Below are 18,426 nucleotides of genomic sequence, written 5' to 3' on the forward strand. Positions count from 1 at the left end.
TCTCTTCTCTCTCTACTGCTACAATCAGCTGGAAATATGAATTCAGGACCCAGTTATCATAAAAAAATAAATCCACACATTAAATTCTACCAGTCTTATCCATCCACAGGTACAAAAAAACAGACAACCCAATGGACTATGACTGTAAATGTTAAGTTGCGTGGGCATTCAGCTCCACTACCATTGACCACAATTAAACATTCCAACTGATGTAACACACGTAATTATCAACAAAACTTCAGTGAATGGCTAATCAGTGTAGGATACAATTGGCTTATTTTGTTGCAAATGTGTCAAGACGACTCTTGTTAAACAACGGTTGCACCTCACCTTGCCACACCTTTTATAGGGGATGCCCTTCTTTTCACAGTACTCATAAGTTAATGCGGCACCCCGTACACACAGTTTAGCCTTCAGGGAACCAGGGGTGTAGTAAATACCACTATGAATTACTCCACTGTTGTGTCCACTCTGGTGTTGAGCTAGTGAAAGGGAAAAATGTTTAAAATCATAGTACTGGCAATTTTCTTACAGTTCAAATACCAAATTATAAGAGATGATATGAAGTCATACAAGTTCACATGATTTTGGTTCCCAGTTGATGTTTCTCAAATCCTCAGGAAATGTTTCTAGAAACCCTGACATGGCAACTTATTTCATGTAGCTTTTATATGAGATGATGCCAGTTTTAGTTTTGTGTTTTCTCCCAATCAGGTCAGGTCAGGTTGGGGAGCATGCACTGGTACATCACGGTGCCATGCCCATCACACAGCGAAACAACTCAGGATTCCAGTTGGCAACCCCCCAGGCCAACACATGATCCAGTCCCACGCTCTGGAAGTGCCAGCTGTTGGCCTGGTCCAATCTCTCAGGTCCCCAGCAATGCCTGCAAGCTGGATCACCCTTAGAGACATGAACCACATGGTTGTAGTACGGTATCTGACACACGTTCCCAATTTAGGTAATGTGCCTCATTCGACACAAAGTCAAACCAGTGTTATCCATGGATTCTCTGAAGAGATGCAGTACCAAATCAACTCCAGTCTTCGTCTCAGGTCACTTGATAGCATCCATGTCTCGCAGCCATACAGCAAGAACGAGAGCACCAGGACTCTAAAGACCTGGACCTTCATCCTCTTACAAAGATATAAGGAGTACCACACATCCCATTCCAGCGACCTTATGTCCCCGCATTCTCACCCAATCCATCTACTAACTTCATAGGAAGAACCACCAGAGATATGCATGTCACTGCCAAGGTAAGTGAACCACTCAAAAAGACACACTGCTGATGGCTATGTCATTAAAGGCCTGAATCTTAGTTTTGATTCAGGTCACTTGCAAACCCAGGCACTCAGATTCCTCACTCAGTCTTTCGAGAGCCCCATTAAGAGACTCCACTGACTCTGCAAAAAACACAGAATCATCAGCAAAGTCAAGGTCAGTAAGGAGTCCAGAAAGTTGTAGGACCCTATGACCCTGCCCAACACCCAGTCCATGCAAGAATTGAACAGAGAATTGAACACTCCTGCCAAACCCCAGAATCCAATGGGAAGAACACAGAGGTTCTGCCACCACTCTGCACGACACTCACAGAATTGGTATACAGGGTAGCCATGACATCCAGCAATTTCTGGGGAATCCCACACAGTCTAAGGATGTCCCACAGGGTAGCTCATTCAATGGAGTCTAACACTTTACCAAAAGGCTGCAAAGAAACTGCCGATTTTCATGTTCACGACCAACGAGAACTCTGAGCCAGGATGTGATTAATGGTAGACGTTTTAGGCATAAAACCAGACTGCTTCAGACACTACTCCAATAAAGGTCCTTACCAGGGACTAAGAGCGTTGTTGACCACCTACAGTTGCTGGAATCCAGGTGATCACCCTTCCCATTCCAGACAGGGACAAATCCTGTTTTCCACTCAGTAGGGATGATGCCCATCTCCCAAAACAGAGCAGACTGCTTGCAACACCTGGAGGACAGCCTTACCACCAGCCTAGAGAAGTTCACCCTGGACATCATAGATCCTTGCAGCCTCCTGTACCCCCATCTGGTTTATTATCCAAGCAATCTGTCAGATTTGGTGGTTCACAGCTAATCGGAGGACCACCCCCAAGAACTGTGGATCCAGAGATGTCCAACTTCCTAGTCGGAGGATCAGCCTTAAACTGCTATTCAAAGTAGCTAGCCCAGCAGGTCACAACTACAGAGTCATCCAGAAGACCATTCCATCACCTATCCAGACTAACAATTGTCCGAGGAACAGACTTGATGTCTGAGGAACAGATTTAGTCGTGCAGATTCGGATGTTGTCTCATTTGCTCACAGATTCCTCTAATAAATGCCTCTGTAGCTGCCCTCAGTGCCCTTGCAGCAGTCCTTCTGAGTTTGCAGTACAGACCAGAATCACAATCAAGCCGTGAGCTGAAACGCCTCTCAACATCATCTAGGGCCCCGCGTGATGAAACATTCCATCTGAATACAGCGGCAGCACCAACACAAACCTCAGCAACCTTCAGGGTCTTATCATGGAAGGTCTCCCATATCACATTAGGATCAGAAATTGCACCTAAGTTTCCTAATTCTGCACACAAACTGCATGCAAAGAGTTATATAGGAGCCTCTGCATCTGTGTGATCTGTTTTGCTGCATCACCACTGCTGGAGTATCAAGTCCAATAATGCAACTCAAAACACTGGAACCAGTATCCAGCGACCTGCAGACACTGACCTTTTTCAAAGTCAATCAAAGTCAAAGTCAAGTCAAAGTAAACTTTGTCATCTCTGCTATATACTGTACAGGTACATAGAGAGACGAGATGACGTGGCTCCAGTTTTTTTCAGTGCAGACGAGAGAAAGAGACATGTAACAAATCAATAAATATAAGGTATACAAAAAAATATACTATACTTGGAGATAGAGGTAGAGGAGGTTATAATAGTTATGTATGGAAAATGTGCAAATAAGTGGCAGAAGTGCAAAAATGCTTGTAGCAGAGTTTGTGTGTAAAGTGCAGATGTGCAGGAGTCAATTTGTTCGCAGTCCGGGTGCGTGTGGGGGGGTAAGTGTGTTCAGGAGTCTAATGGCTACTGGGAAAAAGCTATCCCGCAGCCTGGAAGATCGAGTCCTGATGCTGCGATAGCGTCTGCCAGATGGGAGGACTGTGAAGAGTCCGTGTGAAGGATGAGAGGAGTCAAGCACGATGCAGGAGGCCCTCCTGATGCAGCGCTTGTTGAAGATGTCTTGCAGCGATGGAAGAGACGCACCGATGATGTTCCCAGCTGCTTTGATGATCCTTTGAAGCCGTCGGTTATCGGAGACCGTGCTGTTTCCAAACCAGACGGAGATGCAGCTGGTCAGGACACTCTCTATGGTGCCCCTGTAGAACACGGTGAGGGTGGGAGGTTGGCTCGCTTAAGCCGTCTCAGGAAGTGGAGACGTTGCTGGGCCTTTTTGGTGATGGAGGTGATGTTGGTCGTCCAGGTGAGATCGTCTGAGAAGTGAACTCCCAGGAACTTGGTGTTTTTTACCATCTCAACCGTGGAACCATGGATGCTGAGTGGTGTGTGGCTGGGGCGAGTTCTCCTGAAGTCGACAACCATTTCCTTGGTTTTGTCCACATTCAGCGACAGGTTGTTCTCACTGCACCACGTGGACAGCTGCTGAACCTCATCTCTATACGCCGACTCATCGTTGTTGCTGATGAGCCCCACCACCGTCGTGTCGTCTGCGAATTTGATGATGTGGTTTGAGCTGTGCAGGGCAGTGCAGTCATGGGTCAGTGTGAAAAGAAGTGGACTGAGAACGCAGCCCTGAGGAGCACCTGTGCTGAGTCTGATGGTGCTGGAAACGCTGTTGCCGATTCGAACAGACTGAGGCCTCTCTGAGAGAAAATCCAGAATCCAGTTGCAGAGTGAGGTGCTCAGTCCCAATCAGCTCACTTTCACACACAGTCTTTGTGGAATGATGGTGTTGAAGGCTGAACTAAAGTCTATGAACAGTAGTCGCACGTAAGAGTCTTTATTGTCCAGATGAGAGAGGGAAAGGTGGAGTGCGGTGGATATGGCGTCCTCGGTTGACCTATTTGTGCGATAGGCAAACTGTAGCGGGTCCAGTGATCGGGGGAGGTTGCTTTTCACCTGCGACATGATGAGTCTTTCGAAGCACTTCATGGCAATGGGTGTCAGAGCGATGGGACGGTATTCATTCAGGCAGGAGACTGAAGACTTCTTTGGCACTGGGATGATGGTGGTGGATTTGAAGCATGCTGGGACGATCATCTGGCTTAGTGATGTGTTGAAGATGTCTGAGAAGACCTCAGCCAGCTGATCAGCGCAGTCTCTGAGCACGCGAGCAGGAATGTTGTCTGGACCGGCAGCCTTCCGTGGGTTGACTTTGGCAAAAATTCTCCTCACGTCGACTGCAGGCAGAGAGATGATCTTGTCAGTGATGGGAGGCGTGGCTTTCGACGTGTGTGTGTTGTTCAATGTGTCGAATCGTGCATAGAACTTGTTCAGCTCCTCAGGAAGTGTGGCATCTCCCTCACAGCTGCTTGGTGCTGGCTTGTATTGAGAGACAGCCTGGATGCCTTTCCATAGACTGCGAGAGTCTTTTGTGTCCCTGAAGTGGTTGTGGATCTTTTGTGTGTGTGCTCGCTTTGCCTGTCGGATGGAGCGAGAGAGGTTTGCTCTGGCTGTTTTAAGAGCAACTTTGTTCCCAGACCTGAAAGCAGCATCTCTCTCTCTTAGCCGTGCACGCACCTGTGCTGTGAACCAGGGTTTCTCGTTGGCTCTGGTGGTTATGTTCTTAAGGACAGTAACATCCTCTATGCACTTGCTGATGTAGCAGGTCACAGATTCTGCAAACTTGTCCAGATTGATGCAACCATTGAGCGTCGCTGCCTCTTTAAAAACATCCCAGTCCGTGCACTCAAAGCAGTCCTGGATTGCTGAGACAGCTCCACTGGGCCAGACTCTGACGGTTTTTTTGGAAGGTCTTGTGCGTTTTAGCAGAGAGAAGTATGTGGGCAGTAGCATCACCGTCGTGTGGTCAGAAGAGCCGATGTGTGGGCGCACTGTTGCTTTGTAGGCACCACGCACGTTGGTGTAAACTTTGTCCAGGCAGTTCTCCCCCCTCGTAGCAAAGTCCACGTGTTGATGGAATTTGGGGAGAACTAACTTCAGGTCTGCGTGGTTGAAGTCGCCAGCGATGATGAGAAAGCCGTCCGGGTGCACAGTCTGGAGTTTATTAACAGCCTCATGAAGTTTGGCTAGCGCCTGGTTAGCATTCACGCTAGGTGGCAGGTACACGGCTATAACTAGCACCACGGAGAATTCTCTTGGCAGGTAGAACGGGCGGCACTTTATCACCAAAAACTCTATCTGTGGTGAGCAGTGGCGAGTCAATTCAGCGGAGTTCGTGCACCAGAGTTTGTTAATGTAGACGCACACGCCGCCTCCGCGGCTCTTACCGGACAATGAGGCTTCTCTATCGGCCCGATAGCATACTAACTCCTTCAATGAACTTGGAGCCACTTTCACCACAGTCTCTAGACCTGTGGGGACTAACACACTCCTCACAGCCAGCCCTGTTAGTGCCAATGGTTGCTTTATAGTCACCCTTGAGGAGTGGAGGGTCACCTTGTGGGCACTCATCACCCAATGAGCAATGATGCAAGTAAAATGTCTCCCTCACTGGGATATCACTGACCACAGTCAGATCATATACAGAAACAACAGAAAAGACAGCCAGAGAGTGTCTAATCACATTGAATGGAGTGACTTCAGACACCATAGGGTGAAGTCACAGCAACAGCTACTCCCTGAGCATGACAGCCATCACAGAAACCAGACCAATAATAGGTGTACCCAGCTACAGAGATTTAGCCACTCCCCAGTCTGCATACCTTAGAGAGTGCTGCTACTAAAAGGCAGAGTTTGCAAAACTCCCCCAACAGCAGTGGAAGATTGCCAACACACCAAACAGACAAGCCGAATGCCTAGCTAGACCCAAGTGCTGCCGTTTAGCGGGTGACTCCTTAGCACTATACCAGTCCTGATTCCCAACAGGCCTGACTGTATTGGCTCTCTATCTCTTTCGAATGAGGGGTTCCCTTGTCCCTTCAGAGTGTGTACAGTCTTCCTATTAGTAGCTACAGCAGAGCTACTCTGGTAGAGAGCAAAAGAGAGTCCAGTCTACTGTCATAGAGTTGTTGTGAAATGTTTTTATGGTGGTTGGAATGCCAATCTCACCACCAAACCCCCAAAAATTTTCCCTTTAAGTTGGAGGACTGCTTGCAGGGCTGGATGCAGTTTAAAGTCATACCCAGTGCTTACACTAAAACAGCCATGTTTCCTTTTGATCCTCTTCACTGGTATTGTTAAATCCCAGGCACAGACTCATCTTGTAAGCCTTACATTGTTGTAAACTAAAACTAATTTTTTGCTCATAGAAAGTAATTGCAAATTACTAAAGTGCACCTTGCGGCAAATTTTACCTGGGAATCAATAAATCTGGGCTTCATTAAAGTGGTATTTGAATATTACCAAAATACAATTTCAGATACAATACTCACACCAGATGGACACAAGATTTACTAAGTAAGTTTTATCATTCGTGAAAATTCTGCTTCTTGGATTACTAACTGGGGGGCTTTGGGTAGGGATAATGTAAAACACTTTGTGACAATGTAACGTTGTGGAAATGTACTATTTAAGTAAAATTAAATTTTATATTACTGCACTGTGTTTTCATTTACTTTTAAAACAGGCATTTCTGTGTATTGGCAAACTGCTGACTTGTATACATTGATTTTTAATACTCTTATGCCAATTTCCTTCTGTAACACCCAAAGATACCCTGTCATACCAAGTTCTTTTTCCTTTTCCAGCAGTACAAAGCTTAGTGTAGGATGTCTCAGGATAAGTTCCCTTGCTGCTGCCAGGCCAACAATTCCACCACCTATGATTGCCATATCGTACAAACTGCAACACAAACACAATGTCATTAGGTCTTACTGTGGTCACAAGACCCAAACAGCAACATTGTCTAATTGAGAATAATTTGCTTTAGGGTGAATGACATGACATGCATAATATTTTGTCCTTTTTTTAATCATTTAATAAATACAGATCAGATCATGCCTAACATTATTAAATTAAACCTCTTTAATATGAATATATTTTCAATACAATCAAAAATATACAGCGTACACAATTTCATCTCAAAGTACAAAAATGTCAGTCAGGTGGTGAAACTGTCCAAATTACTTTGAATAAAAATAATTAATATTAATAATATTTAAAAATAGAGATGCACCGATTGCAATTTTGTAGGCTGATTCTGATATTTTTTTGCAAGTATGCCCTGCCGATGCCGATTTTTGCCGATTCTGATTTTCTTTCCAAGAACCATAATTGACAGAATATAGAAACAAATCTTAAATGCAAATTATTATTTTCATAATGAAAGAAACTGTTAAACTTTAAAATTTCTCCCAACATCACATGTTATGCACATACAATTCTTACATCTCAAGTAAGCTAGACTGAGATTCAACAAAACATTTTTATTTGGTCAAATGGAAACAACCTTAGCTAGCTAAGCAATTTTGATGATTTCTCCTTTTCAAGATCATCTAGTTTGTATAATAATCAGTTTAATCTGGTTCACAATCATAAGCATACACTCCCTCGAATTTATTTACTTGATTAAGCAGAATTTCCAGATCAGCCTCCTGAACTAATTGGTTGACTTCTACTACAAATTGACATAACTTTAATAGACCATTCCCTTTTTAATTCAACAAATTTCCAAAAATGTTTTTGCATCACCATTTTGAATCAATTTATCATGTGAATTACACATTCCTTTCTGCAGCTGAGAAATGCTTTTTTTCCTATTGAGATACTACAGAGCCCCTAAGAGGACAAAGGAGAAGAAAAAAAGCAGAAGAAAAACAAAAAAAAAAAAAGAGTCATGTTTTGCGTTATAACTCAAAACTGTTGTGACTTTGAACCAGAAATACAAGTAATCAGTCAGTGTAAGGAACATAATTGATAAGAAAACATGGAGTCGTGGATACGGACAAATGACTTTATTGCGGGCTAGTACACGGAACAACAACAGGTAACGTTAATGACCTGACTGGGGAAACAAACAAACGTGTAGTAAATACTTAGAACTAATGACAGCAACAGGAAACAGCTGGTAAACACGAGAAATCCACACGGGGTCGATGAGGGGGCGTGGCACACGGGAGGATCGGACGAGCAGGGCATGACATTAAGAGAATTTTATGTGAAAGGGGATTATTCCGACGGAAAAACTACTACGACTTTATTCGCGAGCAGCTTTTTCACTCTGGGCAGCTTCATTGTTATCGATGGATGTATGCAAAATGCAGAATAAATAGACTTCGTGAGAAAAGAGGATGTGCGTTTGATTTTAAAAGAACTTGATCCAGCAGGAGTGCTTCTGGTACTTCTCTTGACCTAATAAATGTTTCTAGGTCCCCCTTCATGGCAATGTACAGCACTAATATTATAAAAACGAAACAACAAAAAACGAACAATTCTTCAGGCTTAAATCAACCTCAACAGATTAGCATTAATTAGCATTTTTACTGAAGTTTTACCAAGGCGTGTTTACAAATGACTAATTATGAATTAAACAATCATATCGTACCACACTGAAATCTAAAGTTTTTTTAACCATTAAATTAGATTAAGCGAAGCGGGGATCAACCACATCATGCAAACAGCGGCTTTGGAAGTTGTACTTGAATGACCAAAAGTACGCTAGTCAACTGATTTTATTGTTGCATTACTACTAAAACATGGGGGTTATATCGCAAAGGTTTTGGGTTATAACGCAAAACATTACTTTTTTTCCTTCTGCCGTTTTTTTTCATCCTTTGTCGCTTTAGGAGCTCCGTAAGATACAGCACCTTTACTATACCCCAAAATTGTGGTTTTATGAAGTGTAACTTTCTCCAACTATTGCAGCGACAATATAGCTCACCTATAGCTCGATATAAAACTCAGTAGGTATGTTTTCATGGTCAAACTCAACTGCATAAATCTATGTTCCTTTGCGAATTACACGTTTTACTACTTTTGGTTATTTAAAAAGTGAATATAATGAAGAAGAAATGTATTTTGAATACTTATCTGCAAAACACTGACCTGCTACTCAGTCCCCTTCATGAAACATGCACTCCGAAAGTGTACAAGCTTTTTTAAATACAATTTTTTTTGTCTCAAAAGGGCATGCTGGGGGAGGGGTATTTTTTTCATTAAATTGTGAAGAATGTACTCTTTACCTGCTTTCAAACAATAAAAACGTATTATTAAAAAGGGTGTATAAGTTGTGAGGTTCTGAATTTACAAAAAAAACCTAACTGTACCCTACACTACGCTCTCTTTTCCACTAATTTAATAATAAAAAAAAAACCTGAAGTGTAGCCTGAAGAGAGTAAAAAGTTTTGAAAAACTTGACAAAGAATATCTCCTGTATCTTGCAAGATGTAGTCCAGGCACACCACTAAAATAACTCTTTATGAGCTTTCCAACGAGCTATAGCTGAGGCAGAATTGTATTTAAAAAAAAAAAAAAAAAACTTTAACTGAGGTGTAGATTAGGCCCGATACTTCAAAGCGAACATAACACTAAATAATAATAATAAAAAAAATCATCATCATTTCTGAGCTCTGCGTGGCGTGTAATTCACATGGAAAATTTCCATCAAAATCAAAAATGGTGATGCAAAGGCAATTTTTCAGTTAAGCTGGAATAACCCTAATAAATATTTCCAATAAACCTGCTTAAGGCACGACTTTAACTAGAACATATAACCATATAAACGCCATAATACTTGACAAAATCCCACAACTTACTTTTAACACAAACCATGGTTTTTACAGAATCGATTTATGACACAGGCAAAATTATTACTCATCACAATCGCTACCGCTAGTATATGTGCCCAAGTTTATACAACATATCGTAGAACGTAGTAAGTTCTACAATTAAAACCCAACTTGCCTTACCTGTGCTGATACCTCACCCGAATGCATTTCGAGAACTTACTAGTGTTTTTCATGAAAATCAACGAACAGTTTGAAAAGGTATTTATTAGAGTAGGGATCATTATCGTTGTAAAAAAATGCTCTTTTGATCATTCGTGAACGACTCGGAATTTGGAATGTACGGCAACCTATTTGCTAAATTACTACCAAGTAGCCAACATGACCTTTCACACTCAATGACAACGCCAACTTAAAAAGAAAATTACAAACAAAAACACTGAAGACTGCTCCTCCTCGTTTTACAGTGCGCACGCGCAGACGTGCAAGCTATCTTCGCGCATGTGCACACCATACTACATTTTACTATGTTGCCTGTTTAGCCACAAGCGGGTCTGGCTCCGATACATGCACTTTCTGCTACAACGGGAAATGTATCCATATTGACGGCTTATGACGTTCAGCATAGCGGCAGTGCCGTAAAACGCTATGTGGGGTACGTATGCGCGGACGTGCGACTTGCAAATCGGGTAGGAGCTACTGATCAAGCAGTGATATTGACACAGCTTTGCAGATAAGTAATACTTGGTTTTTGGTTGACTTACCGAGCAGGTGTCTGTTAAACGGATAACTTATTGAACTATTAATCCGTAAAAAAAACCCATCTGGTTGCACACTCTATATTCAGAAATAGTTCTCAATTCAGTGAATAAACTCTCTGCATATGCGTCCACACATTTGATCTGTAATTCAAATTTTTCTGCCTCCTCAGATAATTGTATTGCATAAGAAAAATATGTATTTATTTAAATGTAATTTAAACTGCAATTAAAAGCGCTTTTAAAACTGTTTTAATATTTCGCACATCACAATTAATAATTTACCGCCTTTAATTTTTAAATTTTTCGTTAAACGTTCAGACTTTTGAAGGCAACAATGATTATCCTGTTGGTCAAGACTGCACACACACCCCTGGCCCTGCAGATTGCCGCACCAAAAGCAAGCGCTAGACCGTTCTGGGGTTGGTTAAACGCCGTTTTCAACAAGTAAGATACCGCGTTTTTAACAGTAAAATTTCTAAGAGCTTTGAACGTTTTTGCGACAGTACAACGTCTGCCACAACACACACAACAGATGAATATAAACTGCTTCTTTTTGAGAGTTGCCTTTAGTAACTGGGGAATAAAAGAATGCTAGCACTACATCTTTAAATATACAAGAGTACTACCGACTATTACCGAGGAAGTATACTGAACAAAAATATAAACGCAACACTCTTGTTTCTGCTCCCATTTTTCATGAGATGGACTTAAAGACCTACAATTCATTCCAGATACACAATATTACCATTTCTCTCAAACATTTCTCACAAATCAGTCTAAATGTGTGATAGTGAGCACTTCTGCTTTGCTGAGATAATCCATCCCACCTCACAGGTGTGCCACATCAAGATGCTGATCTGACATCATGGGTAGTGCACAGGTGTACCTTATACTGCCCACAATAAAAGGCCACCCTGGAATGTGCAGTTTTTTGCTTTATTGGGGGTCTGGGGACTCAGAACCGGTCAGTATCTGGTGTGACCACCATTTGCCTCATGCAATGCAACACATCTTCTTCGCATAGAGTTTATCAGATTGTCAATTGTGGCCTGTGGAATGTTGGTCCACTCCTCTTCAATGGCTGTGCGAAGTTGTTGGATATTAGTGGGAACTGGTACACGCTGTCGTATACGCCGGTCAAGCACATCCCAAACATGCTCAACGGGTGACATGTCCGGTGAGTATGCTGGCCATGCAAGAACTGGGACATTTTCAGCTTCCAAGAACTGTGTACAGATCCTTGCAACATGGGGCCGTGCATTATCTGTCTGAGTGGCTGGTCTCAGACGATCTTGGAGGTGAACCTGCTGGATGTGGAGGTCCTGGGCTGGTGTGGTTACACGTGGTCTGCGGTTGTGAGGCCAGTTGGATGTACTGCCATATTCTCTGAAACGCCTTTGGAGACGGCTTATGGTTGAGAAATGAACATTCAATGCACGAGCAACAGATCTGGTTGACATTCCTGCTGTCCGCATGCCAATTGCACGCTCCCTCAATGCTTGTGGCATCTGTGGCATTTTGCTGTGAGACAAAACTGCACATTCCAGGGTGGCCTTTTATTGTGGGCAGTATAAGGTACACTTGTGCACTACCCATGATGTCAGATCAGCATCTTGATGTGGCACACCTGTGAGGTGGGATGGATTATCTCAGCAAAGCAGAAGTGCTCACTATCACACATTTAGACTGATTTGTGAGAAATGTTTGAGAGAAATGGTAATATTGTGTATCTGGAATGAATTGTAGGTCTTTAAGTCCATCTCATGAAAAATGGGAGCAAAAACAAAAGTGTTGCGTTTATATTTTTGTTCAGTGTATTTAAATGTAACTTGGATTTTTATTATTCTTTTTCCAGAGTGGATTATGATCGAATTAAGAAAGTGGGTCCAGACCGTGCAGCATCAGAATGGCTATTGCGATGTGGAGCTAAAGTAAGGTATCAGGGTTTTGATCGCTGGCAGCAGGACTACAATGGGTTGCCCACTGGCCCTTTGGGCAGATACAAGATTGAGGCCATTGATGCTACAGAGTCTTGTATCATGTACCGGGGATTTGACCATTTGGGTAAGTGTCAGGCATTCTGTAGCAGGAATGAAAGAAAGCAACCACAATCACTGGTATGCAATTTAGTTTCAACCACTCACCCAAGTGACTGAAGAACATCCAACCAGAATCAATTACTTGTCAAGGGCATAGCAGAGAGTTTGATATGGGGGGGACACAACTCCATAATTGAAATGCCTATCTATTGTGGAGGGTTCCCTGCCTCCCACCAGTTTTTACACTAGTTAGCTATAATTTTATTGTATCCCGTGGACTTCAGAGCATGCATATGCTTTTAGCACCTGTCTGCTGCTGCCACAGATGCTTTGCTTGTTAGAACAATAATTCAAAAATGGGTACTTTCATACTTACAGGTATTGTATGGGTGAGAAACTGTAATTGATTACATTTACAGCAAAGAGAAGGGTTAATGAAATATGAGGCTTATTGTTATGGACAGGATCAAACTTTTTGTTATTGCTGCATATGGTGGACAATATGGTGATATTTTACAAGGCTGCACGCTTATTTTTTTAAAGTGGTACCACAGTGTTAGGGAAAATATTTTGGATGCACAAACAAAAATCATTAGCATGCAGACGAGTTGAGCAAATAATTGAGTTTATGAAATGCTTGTGTTGGTGGCTAGAAATATATTTTAAAAAGACATTCAGTAAAAATGCAATTCAGTTGCAAATAAAGGCAACGGTTCAAACTCATTTTACTTAATTACATGCAAAATTGGGGTAATATTTTATTTGAATTTCTTTGGATCAGTTTTGAAAACATACTCAAAATATATATATTAATAACAATAGACAGAGGGATCAGTTCTCTCAAAGCGCATAGCTGGGTGCTTTTTTGACATGTTCTCAAATTGACTCAAGTCTAGGGTTCAAGTGCACTTAGGCTAGATCAGCGATTCTCAACCCATAGGTCACGCAGAGTTGGAAACATAAGCATTTTATAACTAGCAAGCTCTTATGCTGATCCACAATCAGATTTCCCAGCCAAATTGTAGAATATATATATATATATATATATAAGGGGCGGCATGGTGGTGCAGTGGTTAGCACTGCTGCCTCACACCTCTGGGACCCGGGTTCGAGTCTCCGCCTGGGTCACATGTGTGTGGAGTTTGCATGTTCTCCCCATGTTGTCGTGGGGTTTCCTCCGGGTACTCCGGTTTCCCCCCACAGTCCAAAAACATGCTGAGGCTAATTGGCGTCGCTGAATTGCCCATAGGTGTGCATGTGTGAGTGACTGGTGTGTGAGTGTGCCCTGCGATGGGCTGGCCCCCCATCCTGGGTTGTTCCCTGCCTCGTGCCCATTGCTTCCGGGATAGGCTCCGGACCCCCCGCGACCCAATAGGATAAGCGGTTTGGAAAATGGATGGATGGATGGATGGATATATATATATAAATGGGTTTTGGGTCTGCAAATGCTTAGCACAAAATTAGTGCTTAACCAATCCAAGAAGCCAAACCACAGATATTTCATTTAAAATTAACTGGCACATCCAGTTTGTGTGGAAATTGTAGAGTCCATTGTGTTCTTGATCATAGCGTTAATTTAAACCTATACTTTATTATAGGGTCGTATCAGCTGGCATGGTAAAAATTGTGTTGCGGTCCAAAAATGTTTGAGAACCACTGGGGTAGATGCATGTTTTGGGCAGAGAAACATCAAAATATGGGTGTGTCACATGTTAATCACCCTTAAGTGCATTCTGCCATTGACTTACAGTAAGCACTTGAGTGCATTTTTAACTATATACTCTGGAGGGCTGTATTAAGTCAGGTGCCTTAAAACTGGCAAATGCAATATTGGAGTTCTTGGAAAGCTGAACATGTAACAAAATGAAATTTTGAGTCCATCACCCCCCCGGAAACGAGTCTGACTAACTGTAGCAATGTGAAGCAAACTCTCGCTCCGTTTGTTTAGGGATCTGATAGCCCGCAACAATGGACCCCATTCCCGATATTCCTGGTGCACTGCCCACAGGACCCCGTGAGGGACATGGTCGTATGCCTTTTTCAAGTTAACTATACACATATAGACAGGTTGAGCAAACTCCCATGAACCCCCCTGTATCCCTGTGAGGGTGAAGAGCTGCTCCAGTGTTCTCTGACCAGGACGGAATCTGCATTGTTCCTCCTGGATCTGAGATTTGATCAACAGACAGACCCTCCTCTAGTATCCTGGCAAAGATCTTCCCAAGGAGGCTGAGGATTGTGATCCCCCTGAAGTTAGAACAGATACTCTGTTTCCTTTCTTAAAGATTGGGACCGCCACTCCAGTTCTTCAGTCCAAAGTCACTGTCCATAACCTCCACATAATGTTGCTCAAGAATATCAAGTGCTTTCAGGAACTTCAGCTTAACAGCTCCCTTTACTACTGGTGTTCACCCCCGGGTTTGGGGTTTTCCACTGCGACAGGCACAAACAACTTTACAACGACAGGTCCACACAGCCACCTCAGCAATAGCAGCCCAGAGCCCAGAACATCACCCATTCAGGCACAATATCTCCAGCCTTCCTTGGGAAGGAAGAGAATTTCTGTTGGTAGTGTGGTTTGAAGATCTCTCTGACAGGGTCCTCTGCCAGATGCTCCTGGCACACCATGACTATGCCTTTGGGTCTGCCATATCTATCTGGCATTTTCCACCAGGTGGTGATCAGTTGACAGCTCAGCTTCTCTGTTCACCGAAGTGTCCAAAACATGCGGTTGTAGATCCGAATATAGAGTGACAAAATCAATCCTCGAACTGAGGAGTAGGGTGCCCTTAGTGCCAGGTGCACTGGGGGCCATGAGTAAACCTGCACCTGCCCAGTGTCTCTCACCATGGGCAACTTCAGAGTGGAATAGAGTCCAGCCCTTGTCCAAGAGGTTGGGTCCAGAGCCTGAGCCTTGAGTTGAGGTGAGCCTGACTATATCTGGTCAGTATCACTGTACCTCCTGCACCAGCTTAGGCTCCTTTCCCACCAGAGTGGTTACATTCCATGTCCCAGATTTGGTAGCTGATAAGCGGTCTGGCAAGGCCCCTGCCTTCGATAGCCATGTGATCTACATTGCGCCAAACTCCCATGCATCCTCCTGCCATTGATGGGCCCACAAAAGGCCAGACCCATGTAATTGCTTTGGGCTATGTGCCTGGCTGGGCTCCATGGGTAGAGGCCCAGTCAATGGATGCTCACCTTTGGGGCCCCCCCAGGCCTCACTCCAGAATGGGGCCCTGGTCTCCCAAATCTGGGTGCGTTTCTCAAAAGCATAGTTGGTAACCATGATAGCACCATACATAGTTGGAACCATGCAACTTGAATGGGTCCAGCCATGTAGTTTGCCAACGGAAGCTTTGGAAAGCGCACCCCTGGGCAGGGTCACATTGCTGTAACTTGTCCTTGCTGTCTGTCTGGCCACTCACCTAGGACCAAGTTGCCTTAGGAGACCCGAGCAGGGGCAATTGCCCCTGACAACATAGCTCATAGGATCACAGTCACACAAACTCCTCCACCACGATGAGGTGGTAATTCATGGCGTTTTAATGAAAAAGAACATGTAATCAGTTTGTGTGTATATTATCATATAAAGATACCTGCAATGAAACCATATCATACAAGTTATTTTTTTTTATAAAAAATAAATGATTTTTTTTTGCAAATTTATGTTTACCATTTGACAAGATATAATCAGCCACAGATTTAGAAGGTCAAGTATAGATTCATGAATGGTGTAATAAACCACTTGCAGTCTGCTACCAGTATGATCAAAAAATAGAAAATGAAATGCTGGAAATATTTCACTGTTGCTTCAAGATGGATATGAGGAATCATTGTTTTCCCTTTTTTCCCTTTTAGATGGTCTGAAATACTTAGAGGAGATACGGTTTAACAAGTGTGTTTATATGGAAGATACTTGTTTAGAGAGACTGAGCAAAATTGAAAACCTACAGTGCAGTCTACGTAAAATGGAGCTCATCTCGTGTGGCAATGTGACTGACAGAGGCATCATTGCCCTGCACAAACTCAGGTATGTGAAATCTGTGAAATGTAGTAGTTTCTAGATAGTTTGGACCCAAAATTTTGGCATCTGTTCACAAATAATTAATTTCCAATAAACTGTTAAAATTGATTGGTATCCAAATTATTCATTTCTTTTGTTGGGATTTGTAGTGGAACAAACAAAATAGTAGTAATTTACAATAAATTGCATGAGAAATTCTAAAATGGCCCTAACTCTATTATTGGCTCCTTCTGGCAGGCCTTAGATTTCAAGCAGGTGATTCTAATTTACTTGGATGATATTCATCTGCAGTTCCTGCAGTATAAATTTCTGATTAGGGAAAAGGACACTTTCCAGTTTTAAGCCATTGTATGTACAACAGTGAGCACAGAGAAAAGAAAACCAGAGAACTATATGAGGTGGAAAATCCAGATTGCCCATGCTTGGCTGCAGTCCCAGTCTCCTAAGACCTTAATGCTCTGTAGCCAACCTCCTTAGATGTGGCTGCGAGAGAGAACTTGATTAACAGTTGCAGTGAAGCACTGACTGAGTGGTGTACCACTATTCAAAATAATTATAAATTATTGACTGAGAATCTTCACAGACAATTGTAAATCATATAAAAAAAAATCTCTGCAACCACTACTTACCTGGATTGAGTAGGACTAGTTGTTTGTGTGGTTTGCTGTAGAAACCTGGAGCACCTGTTTCTCAAGGACCTTCCAGGGGTGAAGGAGAAGATGACCATAAGGACACTGCAGACAGCTCTTCCCAAGTTGAATATTATGGAGGAACTGTTGTGATCTTTCAGTGTAATCAGTTTTTAAGCTGAAACACTTCATAGGGGCTGCTGATCATGGACAAATAAAATGCTCTGTATTACTAGTTCTTTGAAGTACTCCCTATGAAAGGGAGTAAACAAAATGTAGAAACTGTAATTCACTTAAGGATATGGTATTTCATCAACAATATGGGAAAGAGGATGGAATAAATGGCGGCAGTCAAGAAAATCTCACTTTTTGTCAGTATTATATTGCTTTTTCAGATCAGGGTAAAAACAATTCACTGTCCAGTTTCAAAGCTAAAAACAAGCTTGTGAATGATTTGAATTTACTAAAATGAATTTATCATTTAAGTCTTTGGGCCTGTAGCCCATACGTTTCCTAGCCATTGTCACAGTCCATTTTTATTTACTCTAATACACATAATCATAGTGTTTTCGTAAAGGAATTCCTCTGATTAAAAAAACCGTTCAAATGTTTGGGAATGTTAACAAGACAATATTCATAATTTCCCAATATGCTGCAACTGATAGAGCAGAGAATTGCTGGAACCACAAATCCTAATAAAATGGACATATTATTCTGACAGAGAGCATTTTCTGTAAACAAGAATAACTTGATCCATGATTAAACCGTGTGAACTTCTAGTAAGAATATGGTAGTTGGGTTTATGACAGTTCTTGTAATATTTTCAGCTTATCCTGTACAGGTTGCAGAGGGTTTGAAAAAGCATGGATGAGTAGATCAACACCACTTTCAAACTAAATTTGTTAAAAAAAATAAAAATAAATCTGGCATTGCCCAGTTTGTTTATTTTTACGAATGGTGCTGGGTATCAACAGCTATTTGGAAAGCCAAGAATGCAGAAACCTACTATATTGCGACAGCCCTTTAGTAAAATGTCTCCTTATGCCACTGTTATGGACAGCATTATCTGTCAATTTCTGCTATCGAATTAAGCTAGACG

The 18,426-nt window shown here is 42.4% G+C and overlaps 2 protein-coding genes across 7 annotated transcripts in view; one reads left to right on the top strand and one right to left on the bottom strand.

Annotated features, from left to right (window-relative positions):
- l2hgdh (L-2-hydroxyglutarate dehydrogenase) overlaps positions 1–10,358 on the bottom strand; it is a 15,023-nt gene extending 4,665 nt beyond the window's left edge. Inside the window, exons 1-4 of the mRNA XM_048974166.1 lie at positions 10,055–10,358; positions 6,874–6,989; positions 331–482; positions 1–28 (exon numbers count right to left, since the gene is read on the bottom strand). The exon at positions 1–28 is cut by the window's left edge and continues 104 nt beyond it. Of these exons, the coding sequence (XP_048830123.1) occupies positions 1–28; positions 331–482; positions 6,874–6,989; positions 10,055–10,155 (397 nt within the window). The 5' untranslated portion in view covers positions 10,156–10,358. The remainder of the gene's footprint in view (positions 29–330; positions 483–6,873; positions 6,990–10,054) is intronic.
- A 17-nt stretch (positions 10,359–10,375) lies between these two features.
- On the top strand, positions 10,376–18,045 carry dmac2l (distal membrane arm assembly component 2 like). 6 transcript variants are annotated; one of them, XM_048974186.1, is made up of 5 exons: positions 10,376–10,526; positions 10,951–11,076; positions 12,488–12,696; positions 16,533–16,704; positions 17,369–18,045. In XM_048974186.1, exons 2-5 carry the CDS (start codon positions 10,967–10,969, stop codon positions 17,478–17,480), a joined length of 603 nt encoding a protein of 200 aa, XP_048830143.1. In that variant the 5' UTR covers positions 10,376–10,526; positions 10,951–10,966; the 3' UTR covers positions 17,481–18,045. The 6 variants fall into 6 exon arrangements, with proteins under 6 accessions (XP_048830143.1, XP_048830146.1, XP_048830141.1 ...); XM_048974189.1 differs by having other exon boundaries at positions 10,398–10,560; positions 17,347–17,477; XM_048974184.1 differs by having other exon boundaries at positions 10,401–10,560.
- The last annotated feature ends 381 nt before the right edge of the window (positions 18,046–18,426 follow it).

The sequence above is a fragment of the Brienomyrus brachyistius genome, chromosome 14, assembly GCF_023856365.1.
Source record: "Brienomyrus brachyistius isolate T26 chromosome 14, BBRACH_0.4, whole genome shotgun sequence".
Taxonomy (NCBI): domain Eukaryota; kingdom Metazoa; phylum Chordata; class Actinopteri; order Osteoglossiformes; family Mormyridae; genus Brienomyrus; species Brienomyrus brachyistius.